Below are 12183 nucleotides of genomic sequence, written 5' to 3' on the forward strand. Positions count from 1 at the left end.
GCCACACCAAACATGAAGACTCTTCAGTCAGCCGTTGCGTGACGTCATCACTCTGCGCCCACCAAAACAAATGGAAACATCGACGAGAAAATGCACACTGTACACCTGGGTAAGCTTCAGACAGTCTACTAATCACTTCACAGGGAAGACGACGCGAATTACAACACTATATTTTTTATTTTATTTTATTATTTAAACGTCTTTCTCCTACTCTTGTTGCTTAGCCTGGTCCAAGCAAGGAGTGTAAGATGTAGGGCTAGAAGATTGGGGTAGTGAACAACACGACAATAAAGCATAACATACGTAGGAGGCAATTTGTTCAAGCCATAACGCTTTGCAAAACTGTCATCTCGTTTTGTGTGCAAAGAAATCTTAGAAAAGATCTAGGAACATGGCCCTTTTACGGATATTTTGAATGATGAGTGTTGCTTTTTAAACATTTGTTCAAGTGTCGTTAAGCATGATGGGATCAGATCACTGCAGACGGGAGGACCCAGGAAGTTAGCTCCTGTCATGCATATGTACATTGAAAGCTGGTTGTGAGGCTCAGGTACTCTACAATCAGGCCGAATTGTAGTCGATGGATGAATAGCAGTCTCAGATCGTTCTTCCTCCTCATGTCTGGATAGTATAAGGTGGAGTGCAGCAGTTGGGAGATGGCATCGTTGGTACTTCTGTTGGGTTTGTAGGTGAACTCGAATGCGAGCTGAGGAAGGAGAAGCCAATGTAGTCCTTCAGTAGTCTTTCAAAGCATTTGATCAGCAGAGCTACAGGATGGTAGTCATTCAGACATGATGGTTTGTTGTTCTTAGGCACAGGTACAGTGGTGGACTGCTTGAAGCATGTGAGGACCAGATACTGAGCTTGATATGTGCTAAAGATTGAGGTAAATACTGTTATAAGTAGCTGGTCAGCAGAGCTGTTTGTTTGACAGACATATATCTTGGTTAATTGGACTGAAGATAGACCCCAAAAGGTGCGGTCATGTCGTGAGGAAATTTTTGTAGTACTTCCACTTGAAAGAACTAGCGCTGCTGTATGGGGATGAACATGAAAAGTTGGAAAAACCTGATTACTGCATTCAGAGATTTAAAAAACAAACAAAAAAACTAATACATCATAATTGGTGGGAAATTTACAGGCATATGCAATACACCAGGTCATACAACATCAGTCTATTCATATTCTTGTTGGAATTACCCAAACCACACAATCATCCATTATAGCACCCCCACCAAGCATTATTTTTAATACTGCTGTGTACAATACATTTGGCTATGATAGGAAAGATACTGGGCTTTAAAAGCAGAGCATGGCATTTTGGGAGCCGCAGATTCTGAGTCTTGATATTAGGTTGTTATGCACAGATTGAAATGTCGTAATCTGGAATACAGAAAAATCATGTTTTAGTCCTGCTCAGTTTCCTCTGTGGCCTCTGTCAGGGCGCTAACAGTTTTGGGCAGCTGGGGCTAAAGAACGCTGAAGATCAGGTGAAGCCGCAGCGTGCAGAATATGGAGAGGAAGCAAGAACATTACGGGCCATCACCGGCGGAGGTGGACATTCAGCGTTCATTACTGGTGAGTGAGATTTATTTATGTATCTATGTACATATTTATTTATTTGAGAAAAGAAAAAAATGTTACATTTCAACTATTTCCTGTTCTGTAGTTGATAACAGATTCTTGGAATGCATTAAAAACCTATATAAAATACATTAATATTTAAAACAGTGGTTCTCAACCGGAGGGGGTGGGTAGGGGCGCCCCTCTAGAGGGGCGCAGAGAGATCGGAAGAGGGGTGCAAATTGTTTTCAAGAAAAGAAAACACAGACAGTACATCATTTGTGTTCTCAGTGTATTTTATTGCTTTTCAAATAGAGTGTGCATAAATCAAAAACCCCGTGTTCCCTCTCCCTCTGCATTTTCTTTTTGCTGGGGAGAGGCGGAGCTTAGCCTGCCTTTAATCTAGCTGTCAGTGCAGACCAGTGTTGCCAATTTAGCGACTTTTCAGACCCTTTTAGCGACTTTTTTTTTTCAAAAAAAAAAAACAACATAGTACCTAGCGACTTTTTGGACAAACTTTAACAACTTAGTACAGTCTTGCAAGCGCGAGCTCTTGCTTTCCCACTGCACTCTCACCTCTTTCTGCGTCTACTCTGTTCAGCGAGTGTCTGAGAGCCGGAGATTTAACAATGTCATGGATAATGAGACTCGACCATCGTCCCAATTTACATCATTCTTATGCGAATGTTTTTAGATCGCAAGACGCATGTAATGCAACGTGTTTTACACGTAAAATAGTACAGTATATTACAGCCTAGTTCTCTTGTTCAAAGTAGTTATTACTATAAATAGGATTCAGAAATATATATATATATATATATATATATATATATATATATATATATATATATATATATATATATATATATATATATATATATATATATATGAATGAGAACTTCTGCTTTAGAATGTTATATCAAAGATGGGAATATTATTTATTTATTTTTTCCGTAAATAAGCATGTTGTTGCATTTTAGGATTTTGCATGTGTCCGTGGTGGTGTTGGTTAAACGTGTTGATTTAATCATATACCCAGCTAGTGTTGTTCTAAAGGCTGCTTCTGAAGTCTTCTCAGAATGTTGCTACCTTTGTCACTTGTCTATAAAGTTCCCAAACAGCTTTAATAACACCCCAAATAAGTTGCTAGAGCTGGCGGTTCTGCTCAGTTGTTTTGCTTGTAGGTGAGTTTATACAGTATCGTTATCGGTCTAGGGGCTCTTGGTGCAAAAATGACGACATATTTTTCTCTCTTCTGCAGAGTCTGGGGAGCTGCTGGTATGTGGACAGAATCACAAAGGCCAGCTTGGACTTGGCCATGTGTCAGAGGTCATAACCTTTCAGCTTTGCCAGTTACCTGGTGCCAGGACTGTTCAGCAAGTGTCATGTGGCTGGGACTTCACCATCATTCTTACAGGTGATGTAATCTACAAATTGATGTCATGATAAACCTTTACCACCGGCTTTACAGGCTTTGACTTATTTACCACTAGGTAGGTTTGTGTGATATAACAATCTAATAGTCCCTACACAATTTTACACTGCTACGATGTTTAGAGCCATTTACTCCGGTTGTATTATATTACCAGGACAGGTTAGTGAGCCTGTTCCAGAAGCCATGACACTACCTCCACCATGCTTCACAGATGAGCTTGTATGTTTTGGATCGTGAGCAGATCCTTTCTTTCTCCACACTTTGGCCTTTCCATCACTTTAGTAGAAGTTAATCTTGGTTCCAGAACTTTTGTGACTCATCTCTGTATTTCTTTGTGAATTCCAATCAGGCTTTCTGATTCGTACTGCTGATGAGTGGTTTTTGCATCTTGTGGTATGGCCTCTATATTTCTGCTCTTGAAGTCTTCTTCGAACGGTGGATTGTGATACCTTCACCCTGTCCTGTGGAGGTTGTTGGTGATGTCACTAACTGTTGATTTTGGGTTTTTCTTCACAGCTCTCACAAAGTTTCTGTCATCAGCTGTTGTTGTTTTCCTTGGTCGACCCATTCGATGTCTGTTGCTCAGCACACCAGTGGATTCTTTTTTTTCTTTTTTCTTTTTTTTTTCAGGACATTCCAAATTGTTTTATTCTTTTGCAGTGGCTCTGATTGATTTTCCCTCGTGCTTTTCTCGTGAAGGACAGCTCTCTGTCCTTCATATTGGTTTATCCTTTTTAACAGCAACTGCGGTCTTCACAGGCGAAACCCAGGTCTCAGACCAATTGTAGATGTTCAGAGCTATTCATTGTTACTTTGAGCAACGCCTGCCAGTCACGTGTTCCAATATTTTTGAAAACAACAATGGTTGGGTTCAAACAAAAGGCGCCATGTTCGAAGTCGTTTAACACGTCTAGACGTAAATACCAGAACACGATAGCTGAAATTCCGCTCTGTCGTCTCATATTCATCTTTTGATCTCAAACACAATTGAGTGTATAGCAAAAAGAAAAAGAAAAGAGAATTGGCCTTGCCGTTCCCATACTTTCAGAGGGGACTGTATGTATGTTGAAAACATACTGTTTTTTGTGATTGCCTCTGCCAGCAAGCAATTTCTGCCTCCACAGCTGATGGTAATATAATTACACCTTCCCCTACACTCCTTAAACTTGAAATAGTGGAAGTGCTCGTTTTTTTCCCTGTCTTTTTTACACCATCACTTCTGGACAGTTATATAATTTATTGCAGTTTTTTATTTTTATTTTTACAATGGTAAATCACAAGAAATAAAAATCAGTGTTGTACGAGCCTACTGCTAGGGATTCATCAATACCACTTTCTCTATTTTTGATACTCAGAGCCCTGTTATTGGTACTGTATCAACGGATACTCGATACTGCTACTAATACCACAAGGAATGACCCACATCTGTAGATCGGATTGGATAATATGTCATCTGATCTGATACAATCCAGCTTTTCAAAACGGAATTGGATCAAATGATCACAAATCCTTAGATAGAATTTCAACATGAAACGTTGTGCTTTATCTAGCAGATGACGGACATGTCCTGGCATGTGGCTCAAATGCTTTTGGTCAGTTGGGCGTCTCGCCACAGACACGATACACGGCGCAGCCTCTGCTAATCACGGTAAGAGCATGCTATTTTTGCTCTATATGGGTTATGCATGCCACTGAAAAAGTCCGTACATGTTTAGCGTTTGTACTTCCAGCCTTGTAATCTGTCTCAGTTAAAATGATTCTATCGCATGTCTTGTCTTTCTCGTTAGTCTTTAAGGGAACCTGTCATCAGTGTAACAGCGGGTCTTAGACATGCACTCGCAGTAACAGGTACACGCACGATGCGTTCTGTGTTTTCTTTCATCCTTCCCTCGCTCCCTCCACACTCCATTTGTTTGTATTTCCATTTGTTTATGTGAAGGTTCAGGTGGTGTGTATCAGTGGGGTACAGGTCTGTTAAGTCGAGCGAAACGAGCACTGAATCCTCAGCCTGTCCCGGCCCACCTCAGCTCCAAGGAGCCCTGCTTAGTCACAGGTAGACTTTACGGTGGACTTTATGGCGATTTTGCAGGAAACTCTAACACTAAACACCTCATTAAACCTTGCTTCTTCACCTGTAGGGCTGGACCAGGTACCTGCCAAGAGTGTGACTGCAGGCTCTGCGCACTGTGCCTGTTTGACAGGTGAGGTCCTGATTCCTGATTAGAACAGTCTTCGTAATTTGACTGATTGTTCATATTCCTCTAAACCAGGCCATAGAGATATAGGCAAAACCTCCATTTAAAATGTCTCGTCTATAAGCCTGACCACGCACAGGTCATGTGATCTCTAGTCTCATTGCAGCGGGCGGTACATTCACAGCAATAAACCATTATTCTAGCTAACCTTGTGGTGTTGGAACAGGTTCTACTCATGTAGTTTTAATATCAATGTTTGGATTGAAAAAAATCACGGGTTGTTGTTTGTCTAGTGTCCGGTGATTTGTTCCTATGGGGCAGCAATAAACATGGCCAGCTGTGTAGAAAAGAGACCTTCCTCCCTCTGCCTACAGCTTTAGACCGGTCCCTATTAAATGGAGAAAGCGTTTCAGCTATACACAGTGGCTGGACACACCTAATCGCCCAAACAGGTATGAATGCAAGTTCAGTAATCACACATGCACTGAGTGCATTATTTGGATCTTGATGTCATTGATTTCTAATCTCTGGTTCTGACTTATTAAGTGACTTCCTGGTATAGTGGTATCGTGAGACAAGGAAATGATTGGGATCACATAAACATCATTTCTGTGTGCCCAGTAGTTATAAATAAAACACCCCCTAGGGATTATTTCTGTTTTGCCATGATGCTAACACCACCATCCTTGATGGTAGAAATGGTGTTACCTGTATTTTGGACTGTATTTGCATAACATTTTGCTTTTGGACAGAATGACTCAAGATCTTTTTCCATAACGCCCAGATTTTGTCATATATGATCTATCATCAACTCCAGGCATCAAAGCTAATGCTCCTGTCAAATTTCTCCTATTTCAGCCATTGAGCTCTGTAAGCTCAGTGTTGTATAAGGCTGTTCTAGGTAGAGGTGGTTATAGTTCAATATAGTGCACAAAGTTTCCAATAAACAGAACTGTTCAGGTGGAAGCAGAGTGCTTGTAAGGCTGTAGTGAAACCAGCAGATATTTGAAAAGGCTCGTACTGTCAACGTTTGATTTTATCCCAGGCCTATCTAACTTTTAGAGAGTGGGAGAGTCCTTACATGGGGAAGAGCCAGTTATGGACAGCTTGGGAGACAAGTGACCGTCAATGACGGTACCGAATCAAGTCTTCCTTCAGAGGTCAGGACACTTCATGGAGCCACTCAGGTATGGGTTTCTCAGTGGTGTTAAAGGGAAATGTTTATGCTATTTAAACAGAGCTTTAACAGAGCTGTTGCAACATGCTAAAATAGCGTTTCATTATTCTCTGGTTAATTGGCAATGGTCTTGTATCTCATTGTAAGATGTAGTGTGCAAACAGAGCCAGCAGGTGGCGACGTCAGTGTGAATATTTTCATTGTTTCTTGCATCCTGCCCAGAGACAGAGCATTCAGTCATTGAAGGTCACCACTAACCTTGGAGATGGTGTGTGTGTGTGTGTGTGTGTGTGTGTGTGTGTGTGTGTGTAAACCAATATTCAGTTGAAAAGTTTGAGTTTCAGTTCCTGAAATGATTATAAATATAAAATGTGGCTTACAGGTGCATAAGCAGACACAATAAACACAATACTCGCTTGTTGTTGTTGTTTGTGTCCTTCTCAGGGAAAGAACGTTAGCATACACTCATTACTGATATTGAATAAGCATCTGTGTGTGTATGTGTGTGCATGCATGCATGCATGTATGAGTGCTTGTGTGTGTGTGTGTGTGTGTGTGTGTGTGTGTGTCTAAACATCATTTATTTAAACTGTGCCACTCTTAGACCTTGAGTGTGAATAGAAACTAGATTTCAGGGTACATGGTGTGTGTGTGTGTGGGTGTGTGCCTGTTGGTGTGTGTCTAAACATCATTTATTTAAACTGTGTCAGTCTTAGACCTTGAATGTGAATGAAGCTAGATTTGAGGATTCATGGTGTGTGTGTGTGTGTGTGTGTCTGTGTGTGTAAGGGAGAAAAGTACAGCGTGTAATAAGGCAAAGAAGCAAGACAATGCGAGTTTCAGACTGGCATGACATGTGCCATGCCGCATTTATTTCCTGCTGAGATTTCAGAGTTGGATCTGTCCACATCCTGTCTCTGTAGTTCAGCATTCCCTTCTTACTCAAAGATTTGGGCAGCTGTCCTGATCTGACTTGTTTTTGTACGCCACGTCCTTCTTAATTTTTTTTCCCCTGCATTGTGTGGTTTTATCCCTTATCATATTTAATCTTGAAAAGCTGCTGATTCTACACTGTCCCTTTTCGGTGATGTCTTCTTGTACGGCCTGTGCTGTTGAGAAAGGGAACGGTGAAGGGCAGAACGTGCTGTAACGTGCTGCGAAGTGTGCTGTTCTTAATGAAAGCGAGAGGCAGAGAGACCGGGGAGTGCACAATCGGCCCTCAGGACGCATGTACAGTCAGCGAGGGAGCACAGTGCTGAAATGCGAAGTTTCCATCCTTAATGCATTTTGTCTGAAAGTCCTTGCCTGGGGCTTTATGTAAGATCTCATGCATCAACTCCAGCAAGGGCGTCCAAAAGAAAGACGATTTATTGCATCTAAGTGGTGGCTTAGATCTGCATCTAGACATTTACTTTAATGTACATTCTTTTGGCAGATGATTTATTATATATATATATATATAATTTTTTTTTTATCAGTAGAAAGCCACATCTGTAGTCATGTAGTCATCTCATCAGCCAAGCATATGGCAGTGCATAAAATAATGCAGATTACAGGTCAAGATCAAAAAAAGGTTCAACAATGAAGACAATCTGTCACAGCCGTCTTTGCTTATATTTACCAAGGGTGCCAATATTATTGGAGGGCACTGTATACTGGTCTTAACCTAAATGAACTACCTACTAAAGCTATAAATAAGCAGGTGGTTGACATCTTCAGGGCTAACCTGCTGAGAGAAGACCTAGAATCACATGGTGATGATAGTCCAGGCCTATTTTAAGCAAAAGTGCTTAGCTTTAAGGAATTCTTTCATTAAAAAAAGACAAACAAAACAAATTTATCTAGCCGGTTTGTGTTAGCATGCATGTTAGTTGACCATCAGAGCTTTAGCTTTCATTAGTTAGCGTTAGTTGATGTTTGCTCACATTTCTTGGTTCTTTGGTGCATTTATTTATTGTTGTTAAGAAAATCAGTGTATGATTTGAGGCACCGATGTCTTCACACTTGTGGTTCTTTCTTGTACTTTTCCGTTCAGATTTTGAGTAAATGTAACTTGATTCAATAATTTAAAGTTTTTATATTTATATAGACTTGATAGCGTTTCCACTTTTAAGATAAGATCATACTTTATTAATCCCCAGATGGAGAAATTAGGGGTTTTACTTAAGTAATGAGTTTCTGTACTTCTACCACCTCTGGAATTTGGGTATATGTGCAGTTAATCTGCATCACTGTCTATAACAATGCATAAAATGTACTATAATTGTGTGTCTGGTTAATTAGCAGTACAATGCTCTATTGTGATCGCAGCAATTTTAATCATTTCACAAGAGATGTCTTTTGTTTTTCCCTTGGAATGGATGTCACAATTATTTGACACTTCTGAAACGAGTCCTTTTCACACCCTTCTTTGTTATTTATTTTTTTTTAAATGCGTCTTTAGTTATCTTGATAAAGTGGGAGAAAAATGTAGTATAAATGTAACCATAAGACATTGCCTTCCTAAAGAATGTATTAAGATCCCTGCATGTGGATTCTGTGCTTTCGCTCATACCACAGTTTTCTGAGGTGAGGTAGATATCTACAGTTGTGGTAATTTTTTTTTTTTCATTTAAAAGAAAAAGCAAAACAAGAAGGATGATTAAACTTGCATTTTGTTGTTTATTTAGTCCTGAATAAGCTATTTCACAAGACACAATAATAACTGAATTTACACAAATGAACCAGTTCAGAAGTTTCCACACACTTGATTTGTAAGTACTGTGTGTCGTTACCTGGATGATCAACGGATACCTGGATGATTCCTGAGCAGTTAAACTGCCCACTGTTCTTCAGAAAAATCCCCCGGTAATCCTCGGGTAACGACACACGCGGCATTAAGAATCGAGTGTGTGTGAACTTTTGAACTGGTTCATTTGTGTAAATTCAGTTACTATTGTGTCTTGTGGACTTCATGTAAACATCTGTTATGAACTTAATAAACAACGAAATGCAATTTTGAACAAATTATTAACGTTTTGCAGATTCTGCAACGCCTACGTAAACTTCTGACCTCAAGTGTAAGTAGGACATGGGACTGCAAAAAGTGCATGGCTTTGGATCATTGTCCTGCTGCTTGTTCGAGTGGTTATTCAAGTTTAAGGTCGGAGCACAAAGCGAGAATCACCATACAGTCTGTGACATTGGAGAAGGTTCTTCTCCATCCATCTTCTATACCGCTTAATCCTTTTCAGGGTCACGGGGGAACCTGGAGCCTATCCCAGGGAGCATCGGGCACACCCTTCTATGAATGAATATTTATGCGAATCTACATTTGTGACCAAAATAACCTTTGTTCTTATCGGGCGCAAAAAAAAAGACCTTCCAGTGATTCCAGGTGCTTAAGAATCTGCTTTGCCTCCTTGTTAAACAGCTAGCTGGCGTCGAGGTGGTGTTTTCAAGGTTTTTCGAGATCTGTCAAGCGGCGTTTGAAACCATTTAAGAATTAGTTTTTCTTTTTAAAGCATACATCTGAATATTACTGCAGACAAAGTGCACGTGTGTCCTTTAACGGCGGGTGAGGGACGGGAAACGAGGCTAGAGTAGGAAGGCGACTCAAACAGGTTTTTGGTGAAAAACATATTGTTCACTAACTATTAGAAATGATTGAATAATTACAGAAAAGGTAACAGGAAATGGTTGTAGTTACGAGAATAAGGAATTTACGACTAATGTAAATTGCTCGAGGGTGGCAGAACCAGTGGTCAGCTTTTCCAGACAGTCGTTCTTGTTCTCTCTGTCTGTCTCTCTCTCTCTCTCACACACACTCACACACACACACACACACACACACACGTACAGTGATGTTTTTTTTTTTCTGCTGTGCTTTGTAAAGCTGTGTGCTTGTCGAAAGGACAGCCTGTTGTGTAACTGATGTTAAGAAAAACAGACAGGTTTCAGGACAGAGCTTCTCCATGCCTTCCCTCAAATTCTGAACAATGTGTTTAAAAAAAACAAAAACAACAACCTTTAAAACCATCGCATTTTCTTCTTATACTTGCTTTGTACCATGCACGTGTAAACATTTCACAGCAGGGGTAGATGCAGTGCTGGGTTAGAGTTTTATGCTACTTATTACATAATAATTATCCATAATGTTCTGTTTTTTTTTTCATAAGTGTAGATTTACAATGAAGATTTTTTTTTTTTTTAAAGAACTGGAAATTAAAATAATACAGTTAATTAGAGATGGCACCAACTGATATCGGTAAAAATGGTGGAGAGGATTTTTTTTTGGGGGGGAGGGGGGGGAATTTGATCAAATCTTGCAACCAATGGAAAAGTTTGGAAGTGGGTTTGGAAAAGTACTTTTTGAAACTGTAGATGCTTTTCTTTATTTATATATATATATATATATATATATATATATATATATATATATATATATACACACTTGACTGTGCTTTGTACTTTATCTGGAATGTTAAGGGGATTTTTTTGTGTGTGTGAAAGCTGCAGTATTGTGTTTTTTCCCCTATATTTTTAAAGTGCTTTAGTTAAATTATTATTGTTATTATTTTTAATCTTAGTGGTTTTAAAAAGAAAATAATATTGGGTGGGTAACGGTATCGGCTGATAAAGTACTATTGTGCCATCTTTACAACGGTTAAGATGCAATGATTCGAATATATTACATATCTTTGCAATGGTACAAAAATCTGAAGTTTTGGGTTAGAATTTTCATTACTGACTCCGTGTCATGGGATTCGGGTAGCGTGTATACAGCCTTAGAGTAATGTAGCGCTAATTTAACCCCCCCCAAAAAAAAAATCTCTCATTGTAAAATTGCACATTTTGTGTACACAGATAAACTTTTTTGCTATGAGTACACAGAGAAAAATCTTTAATAGCGGCACTCCTGGAGATTTGTAAACAGTCGTTCGCATCCTGTAAATCCAGTGAGATGAACATGACTCCTTCACGTTTTGTGTTTGTTTTCTTTTCTGGATACAGATTGCATGTGGCTCGGAGCACAACCTTGCCATCGTCGGTGAGTACATTTCTCTCACGTGTTCATGCAGTGTCGCATCTTGTCACTTCATAATGTTAATGTTAAAAAGAAGCACTCCGTGTCTTCCTGGAATTATGGCTTGTCTAAACAGTTAGTGGTATATTGTAATTTAATAAAGCCTGATTTGAGCATTGAGAGCACTGATGTGATGGAGGTGTGAAGAGATAACACAGCTGGTGTTTGTCTCGCTTCGGAAGTGAGAATTTGAAGCTCAGAATTGCGTCATTTTAGCAACTATCAAGCCAGCTAACTGTGATGTACAGGGTGTCCCAAAAGTCTCCATACAAATGAGGACCGTGCTCGCCAGCACCGTGTCGGTTGTGTGGATGGTGGTGGACGTCCGTAAATAAGTATGAAACTTTTGGAAGATATTTTGCTAAAAAGCCTTAACTTCCCCTAGGTATAGAGACTTATGGGACACCCTGTATATTTTCCTCCTCGAAACAGTGAGCTGTATAGTCAGTATGCCTGTATGTTGATTTATCTAAAGCAAATACGTGGATATACTGTATTTACAGGTAAGTGGTGCTACTTTTCCTTATTGGTATTACGTCACTTGCTGAACTCTGATGAAATCACAGCTGAGGAGACCATCCCAAGTTCTCGAGTAGGGATTCCTAGTTTAGGAGGCATTTTCTGTGGTTTTTCCTGGTCACAGGTCCGGAATTACGAGTTACACCCGCTAGTCAAATGCAGCATAATGGCTTATTGTAGGCCTTAGAGACGTTGATGTCTGGATTTCCTGGGTTGACCTTGGGATGAA

The 12183-nt window shown here is 39.8% G+C and overlaps 1 protein-coding gene across 7 annotated transcripts in view; it reads left to right on the forward strand.

The window, feature by feature from the left end:
• sergef (secretion regulating guanine nucleotide exchange factor) overlaps positions 1-12183 on the forward strand; it is a 21812-nt gene continuing 9629 nt past the window's right edge. For 3 of the 7 annotated variants that reach the window (XM_047159881.2, XM_053685713.1, XM_053685714.1), the window contains exons 1-10: positions 1-109; positions 1443-1578; positions 2825-2980; positions 4552-4646; positions 4786-4846; positions 4938-5051; positions 5137-5199; positions 5487-5645; positions 6256-6380; positions 11363-11399. In XM_047159881.2, coding sequence (XP_047015837.1) covers positions 71-109; positions 1443-1578; positions 2825-2980; positions 4552-4646; positions 4786-4846; positions 4938-5051; positions 5137-5199; positions 5487-5645; positions 6256-6380; positions 11363-11399 — 985 coding nt within the window. In that variant the 5' untranslated portion in view covers positions 1-70. The remainder of the gene's footprint in view (positions 110-1442; positions 1579-2824; positions 2981-4551; positions 4647-4785; positions 4847-4937; positions 5052-5136; positions 5200-5486; positions 5646-6255; positions 6381-11362; positions 11400-12183) is intronic. The other 4 variants (XR_006983607.2, XR_008397839.1, XR_008397840.1 and 1 more) reach the window with 2 other exon arrangements.

This window comes from Ictalurus punctatus, chromosome 14 (assembly GCF_001660625.3).
Source record: "Ictalurus punctatus breed USDA103 chromosome 14, Coco_2.0, whole genome shotgun sequence".
NCBI lineage: Eukaryota > Metazoa > Chordata > Actinopteri > Siluriformes > Ictaluridae > Ictalurus > Ictalurus punctatus.